The sequence below is a fragment of the Terrapene carolina genome, unplaced genomic scaffold, assembly GCF_002925995.2.
Source record: "Terrapene carolina triunguis isolate 2854851 unplaced genomic scaffold, T_m_triunguis-2.0 Scaffold35022, whole genome shotgun sequence".
NCBI lineage: Eukaryota > Metazoa > Chordata > Testudines > Emydidae > Terrapene > Terrapene triunguis.
The window spans coordinates 10,662,133-10,679,386 of NW_020699373.1; the positions used below are offsets into that span (position 1 = coordinate 10,662,133).

Consider the following 17,254-nt stretch of genomic DNA (forward strand, 5'->3'; position numbering starts at 1 on the left):
TCTGTTAGTCTATAAGGTGCCACAGGACTCCTTGCTGCTTTTACAGATCCAGACTAACACGGCTACCCCTTTGATACTATAAAGCTAAAATCCACCTCCTTGTTTTACATTTCTGAATCCTGGATATTTGTGCCTGGTAGTTGCCATTTAAATAAGATTCTACATTTTGAGCATTTGTGGTGAAATATTTGCTCTTCTGCACACTGAGATTCATGCATGTCAACTTTTTCAAAATACCCACAGCCATTTGGCTCATGTTGTAGAACAGGAGCTGGAAGTTTCAATTTGTAAAGTAAAGCAAGTTTTAAAGATAATCACATAATAGCCATCACCAGGAATGAGAAGCGTGTTTGGGGTGGGGGTGGAAAAAGGGTGATATTCTTCCAAGTTTTACCCTTAAAATAAACTCCGAACATTTGAGTCATCAAAGTGAGATTCTGCTCATAGTAGATTGTGCAGCTAGTCAAAATAGGACTGTACAGCTGAGTTCCACTGGGCTCCTGGAGCATGGTGTCACTTCGCTGGGACTTCAATATGCCCACTTTGTGCTATGTTCCTTGGCTAGGCTCCTTCTCCAGGGAGATAAATGAAAAATGGTATTTCTTAGACACCACATTCTTGTGGCACCAATTTGAGGCGGCATTCGCTGCAAACTGTGCAGATCAGTGACTCTCCCTCTTCTTTCTCATACATGAAAAATGAAACATTGAGATTTAAATCATCATCACTGGGGCACCTGAGTTAACCCCTCCCTGAGATGAATAGAGCAGTTCTAAGCTATTGGTCCCAGCTCCCTGCACACTCACCTCTGCATCACTTATACTCAGTTCACATTTTTGAAGTTTTCTTTACAACCACAATAGCTAGTGACTTTCATTTAATTAAAAAAAAAAAAAAAAAGTGAGATTTCGGAGAATAAGATAGGCACCCGTATAGTGTATGGGAGTATACCAGCAGATTCCAAGCCCAAATCTTCACTACTTTCTTTTTATAATATATATATTATATATAAAAATAAATAATAAAAAGCTCCCTGGCACCAATATCCCAGGGTTGGTCTACATGGGAAAACTGACCAGCAGAACTATGGCCGTATAACTATACCGATAAAGCTATACCAGTATTTTGCAAACTCTATTCCAAAATAAGTGTCTTTATTCCAGTATTGTTCGGCTTCCAAAATAATTTATCCAACCAATAGACCTGGTATGCCAAGCTTCAGCCTAGTGCTGAAATGGGATGCCAGAATTGAAATGAGCCTGGAAAAGAATTTACAGAGACAGAATCTAAACTTTGACTTGAGCAGCACAAACACACACTTTCAAAGGCACTGAAAGAATAATAAAACCCTAAAAGCGTGACATTTTGAATTCGAGGGCAGATCTTGAACTTTTATGGGTAACATTTTCAAAAGTGCCTAAGTAACTTATGATAAGTTTCATGGGACTTAAATGCTTTGGGAATTTTTACCCCATATCACTAGGAAAGAGGAGGATAATTGGACACAAACAAGATTATTTGTTCACAAGGTTAATAATTAGGTTTTATATACTCAAACTGAGACAATGGCACATAGTATCTCTAACTACCTGGGAAACCAGGATACTGTTACAAAGACTAAACATAAAAAACATCAGGGCGCACTAATAATGTTCCTGCACAGAGCGAATGAAAGTGACTGATCTATCTACTGAATCCATGTCTGTCTTAGGATAGACAAAGATAACTTTGTCTGCTTTCATTAAGGTCAAGTACAGTACATAGATACTATGACAGATACTTCAGAAATGCAGATTAGAACAAACCTCTCAAATTCTGGGTGGGGCGTCCTTCCTTCCAACTGAATGAAAGAAGAGAGGAAATCAGAAAAATATAATGTAGGAATGATATGTCAGGCAAACAGTATTACTCTGACTGAGCTGACAAAAGAAATTAAGTAAAGAAGAATACTGTCAGTTCCATAATAATCTACAGCACCTCTTCTCAGGTGAAGCCAGACTCAACCATGGAAGACAAGCATATGAATCCAGAATGAAACAGGCTTTTTTAAAATAAAAAGGTCAAATGTTTAAAAAAACAAAAACACAAAAAAAACAGTTGTTTTTTAAACAGCTCACAATCTGTTTTCCAAATCATATAAAGTAGTTCTGAAAGATGGCAGCTTCGACAATGGACAACATATTCATCTCCTTCATTCTGAGAAATAACAGCCCTCATTCCGACTCTAGTCGAGGTAAGACAGGAAGAATAAGATTTCCAAATGCAGAGTCTTGGGTTATGAAATATCCTGAAGAATGTGCATGTGCATGCTGGAAAGAGGAAAACACTTGTTTAAATCCTTAAACCCCCGCCAGCTCCATAATAATTCAGAGTTTAAACTTCATGTTTTGCATTTATTTTACATTTGTCTGAGCCTGCTCATAAGCTTTGGTATCAAACTTCCAAACAGATGAATTAGTCTGCTTCTAATATCCCACTGGGATTCCAGTTGGGGACCAACTCCTGCTCCCATTGATTTGGGACCTCTATTGGTCTGTGGGAACCAAATGAGTCACAAACCATATGCCGAGAACTGTCAGTATAGATCCCCACTCTTGATTGTGCTTGTTGTGTATGTGATGTTTCACTCCATATTCTTTATGAAAATATGCTTATGATATGAATGAATAACTGAGATGTACCTTATGCAAGATGGGTCTTGCAAGACATCATTGGAAAGGTTATAATTTACTGAATGTGATTATCCAATTTGCATGCCTGTATCTGAAGTTAGGAATATTGACTATGTATCTGTATTTCAACTATGCTATTTTGGGTGATGCCCGCTGCTAACACTTCAGGTACAACAATGGAAAAGCCAGACAGCGATAACGGCCCATAAGCGAGGACAATAGACTGTGAAAAGCCTGGCCTTCCTGTGGACACTCCATACTGCCACTGACTCGTGGACACTGTGATCCTACAGAGTCAGGTGGTCTTGTCACCTGATACTAAACATTACCTGGGACTTCTTGTAACCTTCCACTGGAAGGGAAGGGGAGTCAAGTTTGGGAAACAAAGGATTCCCGTCTTATGTAAATCCTATTTAAGGGTGGGGAGGAAGGAAAATGGGACTCCTCCTCTCTATGGCCTGTCTGCGCACGAAGAAAAACTGCTAAAGCCACCTGAAGGGAAGGCCAGGCGGGAGTCCAGTCTGAGACAGAGGTCCAGTCTGAAAAGGAATATAACTGGAACTCAACCACAGAAACTTTGCAACCTGCCTAAAATAACATTTAGGGCGAGAATTTACATTTTGTAACCTTTCTTAAGTACATTGAGCTTAGCTTGTGTATTTTGCTTTATTTGGTCAGAGACAGAACAAAGCAGATTCATCTCTTATATGCACTTAAAAGTCACCTTTTGTAGTTAATAAACTACTTTCTTGTTTATAACTTAACCCAGTTTATATGATTTCTAACTGGGTGGGCAAGGAGTTCTGCATATCTCCCTCCGCATTGAGGGAGGGGGTGAATTTCATAAAACCTTTGGGTTTCATAGATTCTAGGACTGGAAGGGACCTTGAGAGGTCATCGAGTCCAGTTCCCTGTCCTCATGGCAGGACCAAATACTGTCTAGACCATCCCGGATAGACATTTATCTAACCTACTCTTAAATATCTCCAGAGATGGAGATTCTACAACCTCCCTGGGCAGTTTATTCCAGTATTTAACCACCCTGACAGTTAGGAACTTTTTCCTAATGTCCAACCTAAACCTCCATTGCTGCAGTTTAAGCCCATTGCTTCTTGTTCTATCCTTAGAGGCTAAGGTGAACAAGTTTTCTCCTTCCTCCTTATGACACCCTTTTAGATACCTGAAAACTGATATCATGTCCCCTTCTCAGTCTTCTCTTTTTGTACCCCTTAAAGGGAGTGGGCACCAGAGGGTTGGGGCAAGCCCCTAAAGCTGAATCTTTCCAGAGCAGATCTCTCTCTGTGCAGCTGGGTGTGATCCTGCCTGTGTGCTTGGCTGGAAGAGGCTTGTGAGCCTAACCTAGCAAGGCCAAGTAAAGAGAACCCAGGCTGGCAGAATAGTCTGACTCAGTGGTACCCCAGCACATCAGGTGACACCCCAAAGGGCCCAAACCTGTCAGTGTACTTAAGTCAGAGCTATCTAAAAAAGGCACAGGCCACCATGTGCATGCTTTCTTGGAATACCAAGTGTTCCTATAAGGTCAGGTTAGTCGAAGCCCCAAGCCCCCTTGCTACTTCCCACTGCCAAAGTGATGAGGCCAGAGATCTCTAACTTCTCTCCACCTCTGCTTTTTATATTGTGATGCCAGCTAAAATTTTGCCTCGAGTTCATTTGTGCTGCTAGCATTTGGGGGCTTTTTAAATTGTTTTACAACAATGTAATGGTGTAACAGCAATTTGGTAGTGCAAACCAACCTACTGATAGTGTACCATGGAAATAAGGAATTGGAGGCATGCTGCAGTCATGATGGAGGGGTTGGAATTTCATTTATGTTGCCAAATATAGAAAAATCTTTAAGAAGAAACCCTTCTAAGGATACTTTATCTAAGCTCTGTAGATACAAGGTTGTTCTCTGCCTGGGCTAAAGAACAGAAGTAAAACCAAATACAGGATCTGGACACTCACCTGTAATGCTGCTTTTTGCTGTGCCGCTATGTGCTGCTGCTCCGCATGATCCCGGAAATCCTTGTTCAGGGAAGATCTTGCAAGTGCAATGCTGTAATAAAGACGAGGAAGGTATAATTGATCCTCCATAAGAAAAGCTGCATTTTTGTCATGTTGGGTCATGGGTAGAATGGATTCCATGATTTTCTATGGATTTGGGATTTTGTTTTTAAATCCATGACTTGACATTTTGGATTTTTTTTTTAATATGCAAGTGAGAAAATGCAATAGCACCGGCTGAACCATTTTGCTGAGAATACCAAATGTTGCCACGCTAAACCCAGAAGCCTAACAGACTTGGAGCCCGATTCTGATCTCACTTTTCTTGGTGTAACTCCACTGATGTCAATCGAAATTCACTGGTGTCATGCCAGAGTCATTTGACATTCAGTTTCTTAACTATCGCTTTTGCCCTTTTCACCATTGCCACCCAGTGACTCTCCTAAAATAGTATTTGTGATGAAACAATATATGTGATAAAACAATAGCACTAACCATGGGTCCATATTCTTCATGATGGGAAGATCAGATGTTTGGCAGAATGGCTGCAGAACTCTGCATATAGGAAAAAGGTTTCCTATTGATACAGAACTCAGATGAAGGCCCTTTTTTGCTAAAGTGTTAATAAGCTACAGAATATAAAATGATGGCTCAGATATCTGTGGGCAACAAATAATAATTTAGGCTTCAATTTGAAAAAATAATCATTGAGACATGAGTCCAAACAAAATATTACCTTTCCTTAATTTTTTTTTTAATTTAGTGCCCAATCCAGCTCACACTGATTTTGATGGGAGTCGGATAGGACCTGTAATGTCTAAAGTGCCAGATTTTTAAAAGAGCTCATCACCCAGCAGCTCCCATTAAGGACAATCAGAGTTGCTTCATGCTAAACACTTCTACTGAGCTGGAGGGGGGAAAAAATCTCTAAAAGTAGCAGTTCTCTTGTTAAGACCTATGTGAATACTTGGAGCTAAGTAGTGACCCTCTAAACAGAAGGATTTATAACAAACACTAAACTGCACTGCTTTAAAAAAACTGGAATAGAATACTATTTTCACTTATTTTATTAGGGGAAGATATTGTTTTGCTATCTAGATTTAAAAGGGTACGTTTTGAAGCACAAGAAATAGCATATTAGCTTAATGAACATTTTCTGGGAGCATGCTCCTTTAAGAGGGCTTGTTTAGCAGTTGTGAAGCACCCCTATTTCTCTCTCTCAAGCAGAAAGCATGTAGGTCAAGATTCAGAATCCAGAAACAAATACAATCATCATTCTTGCACTGGTTAATGGGGACATGCAGCACACAATTCTAATATGTATTTTGTTTAGATCTACAGATGATTACCTGTAAGGAAAGAACACACTTGTACATCAAAGAAAATCAAATATTGTCCAAACAGGTATATGAACATAAAGTACCTGGCTCCAGGGTGATTTGTGGAAGACTGGTTTTGCATAAGTAATTTTCTCTTCTCCTTGTCTAGTTCTGCCAAGATTGCAACCCTATTTTTATTCTGAAAACCTGGTAAGAATCAGAAAAATATTAGATTTGCCTTTTTACATGGGGCACCTATAACCTTATGGAATTAAAGTCCCTGCACAGAATGACATTATGATGAATATACTAATCTTCAAAGCTTTGCACCAATCTGAAAGGCTATTAATAAATAGGTTTTATTTTTCCTCTCCTCATTTTATAACATGAAATGGCTTCCTAAAGATATCATACATATTAATATATTTTAAAATATATTAGCTATCATCTCTAGTTAGGTTTTCTTCAGGAACCAGTTTTACAGCTATAGCCAAGATGTGTATCCGTTAAATATTTGGCTTTTTGATAGTGTCAGAATACAAATTAAATTTATCATATATATATATATATATTTTGTGAATGGACATACAATTTTAAAGCATGACAAGAATGAATGAATGCATTCATAGGGCATGATTCTTTATACCAGAGTCAGGGAGAACTCATGAACTATAATGAGAGTTTTGCTTGAATAATGAGTAAATGATCAGGCCTATTTGCTCTAAAATTAGACATATGACAAAATTCTCCTTTCCGATCCATCTAGTCTAGCTCAGACGCAAGTATTCTGCTTTCTCTACACCGCCATAACCTCTCACTGAAGTCAGGGAGTTCTGGCGTGACTGGTAATCAGAGTATTGCAGTTAAGTTCCACTGTATAGATCTAAAAAAGTTTTGCCGTTGCTTGGTTAATTGAATGTTCTTAGGGAGCGGAAAGGAATCTTAGGCGCAAGGGATGGTTTCAGGTGACAGAATGAGTAAGGAGGGAAACTGGGACACACTTAAAATGGCTGCCATCTTAAGGAGCCACTATTTGTGTATTTTATATCTGCTTTAAAAGACTTGTATCAATACAAATCTAGGATAAGGCTGGGTCCCCCGCAAGGGACCAACTGTCAAGAACGTACTGCCTGTTACTTTGATTTCTCTCAGTGCCTCATTCCTAAATCACAAAACAGTCAAAAAAATAACCCCACGTTTAGGCTTTCAGTGACCAATGCAAGATCAGTTGCCAAGAAAATGAGAAACCATCCATCACCCGAGGAACCCGATGTTGCCAGTATAACATCTGTCTAGATATCAGAGAGGTAGCTGTGTTAGTCTGGATCTGTAAAAAGCAACAGAGAGTCCTGTGGCACCTTTAAGATGTATTGGAGCATAAGCTTTCGTGGGTGAATACCCACTTCGTCATGCGTCTGACGAAGTGGATATTCACCCACGAAAGCTTATGCTCCAATACATCTGTTAGTCTTAAAGGTGCCACAGGACTCTCTGTTGCATCTGTCTAGATGACTCAGTTGCCCCTGCTCTGGGACAGCTGAGCCTCGGGAGAGGAAAACAGCTGTAATTTTTGCACTCTGATCTTAGATATTTGAGATACCAGCACCATCCCAGGGACATTTTAAGTACCTCTACATATTACACAAGCCCCGAGCTAAATCCACAATGTCAACAGCGTGTCTACTCCAGGCAGTCTTTAGCCACATGTTTACAAGTGAACACACTAGATCTGGTCAGTGGAATGGGGGCAGGCTTCGTATAGAGAACCACCCCCACTGCAATCTGATCTTTCTTAAAATACATGGACCAAATGCATACTTGAAAATCAGAGCACCAGATGGGGTAAATGAGGGACACATTTTTAATTGGTATTTTTAGCTAAGATTTACATTATGCTGGTTATATAAATTCATGGAATCATAGGACTGGAAGGGACCCCGAGAGGTTATCTAGTTCAGTCCCCTGCACTTATGGAAGGACTAAGTATTACCTAGACTATTCCTGACAGGAGTTTGTTTAACCTGCTCTTTAAAATCTCCAACGAGGGAGATTCCACAATCTCTCTAGGCAATTTATTCTAGTGCTTAATCATCCTGACAGTTAGGAAGTTTTTCCTAATGTCCAACCTAAACCTCCTTTGCTGCAATTTAAGCCCATTGCTTCTTGTCCTACCCTCAGAGGTTAAGAACAATTCTTCTCCCTCCTCCTTGTAACAACCTTCTTTGTACTTGAAAAGTGTTATCATATCCCCTCGGTCTTCTCTTTTCCCAGACTGAACAAACAATCTTTCCTCATAGGTCATGTTTTCTAGACCTTTAATAATTTTTGTTGCTCCTCTCTGGACTTTCTCCAGTTTGTCCACATCTTTCCTGAAATGTGGCACCCAGAACTGGACACCAGTTGAGGTCTGAGTAGAGCGGAAGAATTACTTCTCAAGTCTTGCTTACAACACTCCTGCTAATATATCCCAGAATAATGTTTGCTTTTTTTTGCAACAGTGTTACACTGTTGACTCATATTTAGCTTGTGGTCCATTATGACCAGATCCCTTTCCGCAGTACTCCTTCCTAAGCAGTCATTTCCCATTTTGTATGTGTGCAACTGATTGTTCCTTCCTAAATGGAGTACTTTGCATTTGTCCTTATTGAATTTCATCCTATTTACTTCAGACCATTTCTCCAGTTTGTCCAGATCATTTTGAATTTTAATCCTATCCTCCAAAGCACTTGCAACCCTTCCCAGCTTGGTATCGTCCGCAAATGTTATAAATGTACTCTCTATACCATTATCTAAATCACCGATTAACAGAATCGGACCCAGAACTGATCCCTGCGGAACCCCACTTGTTATGCCCTTCCAGCATGACTGTGAACCACTGATAACTACTCTGTGAATGGTTTTCCAAACAGTTTTGCACCCCCAATTAATCTTGTTTTCATCATGAAACCGGTTATATGCTTCAATAATTTTAGAGATGTAGGATAAAAATAAGCTATTTTAAACTGCAATCCAAATGTCTGAAAAGGATTATGAATTAAGTATGATTAGCAACATACTTGCCACAGTGGAAGGTAGTATTATATATTGGGAACAGCAGGGATCTTTGTCCTTCTACTACCTCTTCTCTTTCCCCATCTCCCCAAGACTAAAGCATAAGTGATTGTTTGCTCTGAAATTATATAGTCAGGCACAGCAAAAAGGGAGGAATAAAGTATTGGCAAGGCTGCTGTCCATTAAGCAATTTGATTCAGTAATTATAATTTTAACTGTAAGTAATCTCATTAACAGTATTCATGTAATTGAAGAGTGTTCTGTGGGGGAAAATACCCAAACATTTATATAAAATCACAGGAAAAGGGTCCTATTTAGAGAGAAACTGGCATATTCAGTAAATCCATTCTGATCAGATCTGGCAATACTTAAGAGGAAGACAGTTTTGCTTAAAAGCACTTCATTAAAGACCAACTGAAGAAGCTAGAAAAATCCCATGCGGCAATTGTAATGTTTTTAATTCCTCCGTTCTGCCTTTATACAATTCCTATACCAAAATGTGGTTATACAAAGAAGCATATTACCACTGTCACTAAGGGCCTGATTTAAACATACAAATGCAAACGGCTTTAGACTAAGAATTCTTCTAATGAAGAACTTTCAATTCACACCTTCACTAATCTGGTAGTTTCCTTCTAATAGCACTTAGAATGTCTACACTTTACCAAAATTTAACCTCAGAACATCCCTGTTATGTAGATGGGCAAGAAGTATTATTCTTCTTTTGCTGACAGGGATGGTGAGATGAAATGATTTGCCCAAAGCCACATAACGAGTCAATGGCAGAGCTGGCTCTAAAACTCAGGACAAGATTTACAGCTCAAATCTGCCCTTTTAAAGTTTGGCTTCTGTAACTTCAAGTGCCATGTTCTGTACTCAGTGGGTGAGCTGAAAACCTACTTGCGTCAATGTGATTTTTCATATGCAAAACAAGTGTGGAACATACCTTGAATTGCATGAGAATCCACTTCAGAGAAGCAAAAAGCACAGTTTACCGAAATTGATGCCCTAGAGGGCTTAGCTTACACAAGGGGGGAATTCGTGTTCATGGAATTCTGGACTTTGGGCCCCAAAGCAAGAGAAAGCAGCATGGATTTCTTTACAAACTATCTCCTGCTTCCCCAATGCCTTTTCTTCTCCCAGAGTGAACATGACCCCTACCCCAAGGATATTTTACAAGAAAATCTGAAACAATAAAAGCAATGACCTATGAAGATTCCCCTCATAAGACTTACCAGGCTTGAACACCAAGTTACAGATTGTATAAATGTGACTGATGGCCTAATTTGGCCCACAAAACCATGTTTCCCCTACTGATGAGGCTATGCAATGGGGGGGGATCTTGACTTTAAAAGTTGAGGTTGAGATAGCAGGGTTGGCAGCTGGAAGAATCTTTTTACTTGTAATCTAAGCACATGTGAACTGAAAATCACTGAGAAACAATGAAACTCATAATGCCACTTTTTGGACCATTTTTCAGAACAGAGCCACATCTTGAACCCAGATGTAAATACATACTGTACACTGAGTCTCAGTGCATTTAAAAATATACCACCACCACATTCCTCGTTCTTTCTGCTCAATTCAGAATACGTTTCAAAGTAATTTCTCTATCAAAATACAAATCATCATCATAATGGTGATCTTCATTCTATGAGGAAATATCTGAAATAGCAGAATCCTAACAACTTATGCAACATATTTTGGGTTTCTACGCAATCTGTAAGTAATTACTCCACCATTTTTCATATGGCAATTGTGACTACTGCAATCGCAAAATACAATATAGCAGACTATTACACAATTTTTTGGTGGTAATTTACATTCTATGGTCTCACATATGTTCTGCAGCAGTTAAGCAAAATGAATATTAGTAACTCATTAAATTACACTTGAATTATTAAAGGATTATTAATATTTTATCTGTCCCTCATGACTATGACCACATATACAGATGAATATAATTTGTTCATTAGGTTATGGATGCAAAATCCTCCAGGGAATGTCAAATCTACTAATGCCCTCAAGGGCGAGGTTTTGCATTTGGATCTCTGAAGAGTTGTACAATTGCTGGATGACTCCCTCTTGATTACATCATCCAAAGCAAGAATACAATTTTCTTTTTACACTGTATTGTGGCTTAAGTTGGATTAATGATTCACAAGTTTCATAAGACTGCACTTGGCTAACACACTCATTTTTAAACCAATCCCTACACCCTCTATATGAGGCTTTGTCAGCATGGAAGAAAAAAATGTTTAACCAAAAATCGGTACTACTTAAAGTGAATAAATAGCAGCTAGAAGACATACAAGAGCACCTAACAGAGGGAGAATAACAGCACATAGAAAATTACACTTTTGGGCCAACATCAGTGCCTCAAAAGTTTATCTTATGTTAAATTGCAGAGCTCTGTTGTGCAGGTCAGCTGGCAGAATTTAGCCCTGTGAGAGAAAAATAGGCAGAACGTATTTCTTCCATTTCTCTGAAGTGGGGCCTAGAGGAAGAGTACTTTCTCAGAACGTAACTATTGTGTTGCTACCATCACACTAATGCTTCCAGGAAGGTCACGTGTAGAATAAAACCTATGATGCTGTCACACAAGACAGATACCTTCTTTGTTCCCAGCTTTGTGCATGAGTATATCATCAGCAGCAGCAGCACCAGTCCTATTAATACATGTAACAAATGGTTAAGAATGTATTACCATTTATTGCCAAGCACTCAGTTTATTTCTTGCTTTAAAAGCTTATTTTCAAAGTGCACCACAGTGGTCTGTAAACACTTCCTGAGGACACTGTACACCACACTAAAAGCTTTTCCTTTTCTTTATTAGAGGAAATTTATAAGTGCTCCATGATATAAAAGCCCCAAAGTAAGGCTTTTATTCAGAGTCCTATTTGGCTTTGCAGTCCTCCTACACATCTCACCTTTGGAACTCCAATAAAGGAGTGCTTTTATAATGTGTTCCGATGAAACTAAAATAAACCTGTTTAGCAAAACCTTAACATGTATAGTGTGAGTTCACAGCTGTAAGGACATGGAGTTACACTGCTGATAAAATATCTTTAAAAAAATGTTTGCTCAATTGCTTGGAGCAAAAATATACAAGACGATGTTTACTTATATAACGTACGCGTGTGCGTGTGTATGTCTGAATAAGTTACCTGTTCAAAAATTAAGCAGAATGGGTGTGAAGTGAAGCCCTTAACCTTGTGCTTTTAATTAGGAAGCAAGGCATCAAAGAATAAATTCCCTGAATAGCACCAATATTGGTGCTATTCAGCAAGCCCGATAACAACAAGTGATGCGTGAGCCAAGTGTGTCTATCAGTCTGCACCTAGGCTAGCACTCTTTGGCCAGGCAGAACTAGGAGATCATTGCTGAATCCTTCTGACTCCCCATTTCTTCTTTTTGTCTTAGAGTCCCGTTCTTTTGCCCATTTACCTTTTGGTTCTTTAAAGTTTTAAGAGGGTTTTTTGCATATTTTTGTTTATAATCTTTATACTATAAAATAAATATTCAGTCCCTTGAGTGATTCTTAAGGGAGTACTTGAGAAATATAACTTAGAAAGGAAAACTGCAATTATTTAATTTTAAGCTACCTAAACTTTGGGGGAGGAGGAAGAAGAAATCATGTGAATCAGACTTGTAAATCTGTATTCAAATCTTTAGAAGTGAAGCTCTAAATTCAGCACTGGCATATTTGTTAGGCTCTGTAATGTGGAGTTAAACTGATTTTTACAGCCAAAACCAAGGTTTATCATATATTTACAAGGGATGGTGTTTGAGACCAAATCCTGCAAAGCTGAATCCCATTTGAAGTCAATGGGACTATCCCGCCATCTTTTTTTTTTTTTTTGCAGAATTCCACAAAGCTTTTTATAAGTACTTTCTTCTCCAAATCACCGCATCTGCCCCCCACCCCCAAATCCATCTATTTGATACAACAATCTCTTTCTTTCATGTCCAATATGGGTCTGGGCTTATAAACAAGTCCTTTGTTCCACTTCAGCGGTGGCTGTACTTCAGTGACAGGTGAAGAAACTTCTGTATTTAAAAGTCTGGTATTGCAAACACTTACATGGGAGAGTAGCCCCACGGCATTTAGGTGTACAGTTACTTGTGTGCTAGGGTTTACAGGTTTGGGGGCACGGGCCACTACCCTGGAAGACATTCAGTGCAGGGGGCTGCTCATGGGACTCTACCCACACAGGACAACTTGGAATTGGGGCCATACTTTGTAAACCACATTGGGATCACTGTGTTCAACAAACCAGTATTTCCCAATAACCAAGCACACTATTTTTTGCCTCCTGTTGCTGTTCTTTTAATTTCAATTTTTGCCATGGTAACATGTTAAAATAAGCCAGATTTTTCTTTGGGTACTAAATTGGCACTTAGACAAATTTAAATATACAACAGTTGTCATAATATAAACAAGCTTTAAAAAAATAGTTAGCATTACTTTGTTTTGTGTTTCTTTATGGTCTCGAGCTCTTGTTATCTATTCTTGATGGCTAAGATCTCCTCTCATCTTTTGTTCTCACTTGCAGAACTGTGCCTCTTTGGACCTTCAGTATGCTCCCAGATGCACAGCTTGGCAACCAAGAGCCAAATTCAGTGTACAAGAGCCGCTGAGAATAGCAAAATAATTGGAACTTAAAAAAAATACTACATCACTGTAAAGTCTCATTTGTTTTCTTTTGGGATTTGAGTTTAAAGAGACATGCACTAATTCTGTGCTCCCAGTATAATTAGTAGTTTTGTATTTCTCGTACCCCTTTCCCCCCCCCCCCACTTAAAACAAGTTAAAACAAAAAAGGGAATCGAGTCCTATTGAGATCTTGCTTGTTTTCTAATCTACAATCTTGGAAACTGGATTCCTGCCTCAAAAAATGGCAGAAATTGTTTTCCCTTAAATTATACTTATAGGATGAAATCCTGGTCCCAATGACTTCAATGGGAACAGAACATCACCTCTAAATTTTCTCCTTAAACACACCTGAAAAATGAATGAATAAAACAAAAGCAAAGTGTCTGCAGTTGAATAGATATAAACAAGAATACCTAATTTAAAAATTACCTTGACCTGGAGGGTTTGCTGCCATCTTGCTACTTTCAGTAGTAATTACCCAATTATAGTTAGAATTCTCCACTTAATGCAAATCTGCAAAAATGGACAAAACATAAAATATTAACACATTCTTTGAAATTAAATCCTAGCTCTCATTCAATGTGAGTTATGAAAGAGACTACTTTTAGCACCTGTTACAATGTGTCACTCTGATTCAATGCCACAGTTGATCAAATAGTTGAATTCCCTATTACAGAAGCTCCCCGACTTATGCAAGCGTTCCATTTTGGAACGCCTTGTGTAAGTCAAATTTTGCGTAAGTCAGGAACGTATCTCCGACAATTACACACACACACACACAAAAAAAGCAGCTTACGGGACTTACAGAACTTTTTCCGTAAGTCAGGTTTGCGTAACCCGGGGAGCGTCTGTATTGTATTGTGGGCTGAGTGTTATTTTGAAATCTGAGTTTTTACAAGACAGTCTTTTGTGACAGGAACCAACAGTGTCTAATATTTGTTTCTCCTACTCCTGTTTTCTACAGGGTTTACACCAAGAGAATATTTAGGTTTATTAAATGGGGCATTAAGTTTCACTTATACACTTTTCTATTATTAACTCATTTAGAAAGATTCCAAAGTGTTATTAGCTAGACAACTAAGTCCCTAATCAACGCATCATATCCCTAATGAGACAGCCAGAACCACTTTCTGACTCAGTCATGAGAGACTTGATTTTGCTCCCAATGAGTTCCATGATGAGACTTGCACAGACTTCAGGATCTGTTCCATACTTTCAAGTCTGTTGTAGTACCTTAGCTGCATGCAGAAATTAATTTAAGAACTTGTACTATGTGATTTATTATTGTAAGTTATTTATGTAGCACCAAAAACATCTAACACACTTTATGATTTATTATTTATATGGGATGTCTCAGGCAACACAATATGCACTGATCTCTTCTCACACACAAAATCCCTACCTTAAAACATTTTATTATCTAAGGTGCTGATTCTTCAAACCCTTATTACTAGGTTTAATGCTTATTACCTGTAAGGTAACAATGAGGTACTAGGGCTACACCTGGCAGTAAGTATTTGAAGCAGCAGGCCCTAAGGCTGTGTCATTAGACTTTATTCCCTAGCACTGATGCTACTGGTGCAGCTCCACCAAGGAGGCAACAGTGGGACTGCTGGCACAGACTGAGCCTTAGGGCTTGATCCATGTTGTCTAATCCTGCTCAGAGCAGGACTAGCTGCAATGGTAAGTAAGGTGCCAAGGACCCAGCAGTCACCTGATCTCACTGGTTGGTGCCGGTGATAGTAGCAATGGTGGGTTGTTTTAGGTAGAAATATTAATGCCAGCAATGCCTAAGGGAAGGTAAATACAGAGGGGGAGGAGAGGGGTAGGTCAACCTGTGGCAGTAAGATCAAGTGGTTGCTTTGCTTATCAGGGCATGTAGTGGGAGAGCAAGGTAGGCTTGTTCTGGCGTGGTTCAGAGGGGAAGCCTCTCGTATGGAGAGGGGCTTGGGGAGGAGACAGGGGGTGGGGGCTCCAGGTGTAGGAGGGCTTGAGGAGATGGGGTAGTCCTGGCCTGGAGATGTCAGGGCAGGTACACAGAGGCTCCTGGCACAGCACCCCCTGCTGGCAGCCAGAGACCCATGCCGGGACTCGTGTCCCAACAGCCCTGGTGGCCCGAGGGCCAGGAGTGCACATGGCCCATATCCCCCCAGCAGCTGGGGCACACCCACGCCGTGGAAGGCCAGTGAGTTCAGGGGCGCCTACCCACAGGGCCAGCCACAGACAACCCTCCCCCCAAGACCCATCGCCCCACCCAGCGCTGAGCTGAGTCCCACCCACCCACACTGACACTGCTGAGGGGCGGGCCCCACTGGAGCTGGTCTGACAGCCCCTCAGGCTGAACCCCTCCCCCCCCCCCGTTGGACTCTTCCCCTTCCCTCCCTCCCGCCCCCCCATGCAGCCTTGGACTCTTCCCCTTCCCTCCCACCCCCGCTGTAGGCTTGGACTCTTCCCCTCCACCCCCCAGCTCCACATCACCCTGCTCTGCCCCCCCGCCCCCGCTTCAGGAGCGGACTCGACTCTTCTCCTCTCTCCAGGCTTGGACTCTCCCTCCCTCCGGGCTGCAGGCTTGGGCTCTTCCCCCTCCCTCCGCTGCACGGTTAGACTCCCCCAAAGCAGCTGGACTCACCCCACACGCCGTTCATGACGCAAAGCACTGGCGACACTCACGCCCGGCCTCCGTTTTGTTCCCCGGGCGATACTGAAACACGTCACCGCTCCCGTGGGCGGACTCCAGCTTGGTTTGACGGGCAGCCCTTGGTGGCCAATCACCTTGGGCGATGGGAGGAGCCGTTCAAGTGGCGAGTCCGTTGCGCAGCGCCACCTTCCGAGCGCGTGGGGAGCTGGAGGGCGGGAGAGAGGGGTGGGCGGGGCCTGTGTCTTGGCAACAAAAAGGGGGCGGAGCGATCGCAACCTCGGCCGCTGATAGGGCGTGGTGAGGTGGGGCGGGGCGGCTTCCTGGGGTAGTGGATGGGGGCGGGGTTCCTTGTGGAGTGTCCCAGTGGGAGGGGATCACTGAGGGGGCACCCTGGGGTGGGGACCTGGCCATAGAGCCTGAGGGGGCACCCTGGGGGAATCACGTCACAGTGGGAGGCAGCTGCTGGGGGTTAGCTGGGGTAGATCCCAGGCAGAGGCACACCAGGGCACAGGGTCAGAGTGACCTCTGACCTGAGGGCAGCTCCCGTTCTCTCCTTGCCTTGGGGGAGTTGCACCTCATTTTGAAAACCCCAGGCCGCTGATTTCCTTCTAGGGCAGTGGTTCCCAAACTTTAACAACCTGTGAACCCCTCTCACTGAAATGTCAAGTCTCGCGAACCCCCTCCTAAAAATGAATGTTTCCAGGGATTTTCTCCTTTACCTGAGTATAAATTATAAAAGCAGTGATCTTGGAAATATAAAATTTGTTTTTATGACATGCTTATTACACACTATTTATTATTATTATTATTTATCATTACAGTATTTTTATTACATTATGAAAACAGCAACACTCTTTCAAAATCTCACTTTCGTACTTTGTATCACTTTGAATAAGCCTGTTATAAGACAAGG

At 41.0% G+C, this 17,254-nt stretch overlaps 1 protein-coding gene across 5 annotated transcripts; it reads right to left on the reverse strand.

The window, feature by feature from the left end:
* Positions 1 to 1,793: 1,793 nt before the first annotated feature.
* On the reverse strand, positions 1,794 to 14,188 carry LOC113404992 (SOSS complex subunit C). Of its 5 annotated transcripts, XM_026646394.1 has the most exons (7): positions 14,133 to 14,188; positions 13,515 to 13,683; positions 11,660 to 11,715; positions 6,100 to 6,202; positions 5,172 to 5,231; positions 4,638 to 4,728; positions 1,794 to 2,309 (listed from the first exon to the last, which is right to left on the reverse strand). In XM_026646394.1, exons 3-7 carry the CDS (start codon positions 11,682 to 11,684, stop codon positions 2,214 to 2,216), a joined length of 375 nt encoding a protein of 124 aa, XP_026502179.1. In that variant the 5' UTR covers positions 11,685 to 11,715; positions 13,515 to 13,683; positions 14,133 to 14,188; the 3' UTR covers positions 1,794 to 2,213. The 5 variants fall into 5 exon arrangements, with proteins under 5 accessions (XP_026502179.1, XP_026502183.1, XP_026502181.1 ...); XM_026646398.1 differs by lacking the exon at positions 11,660 to 11,715; XM_026646396.1 differs by lacking the exon at positions 5,172 to 5,231.
* Positions 14,189 to 17,254: the final 3,066 nt, after the last annotated feature.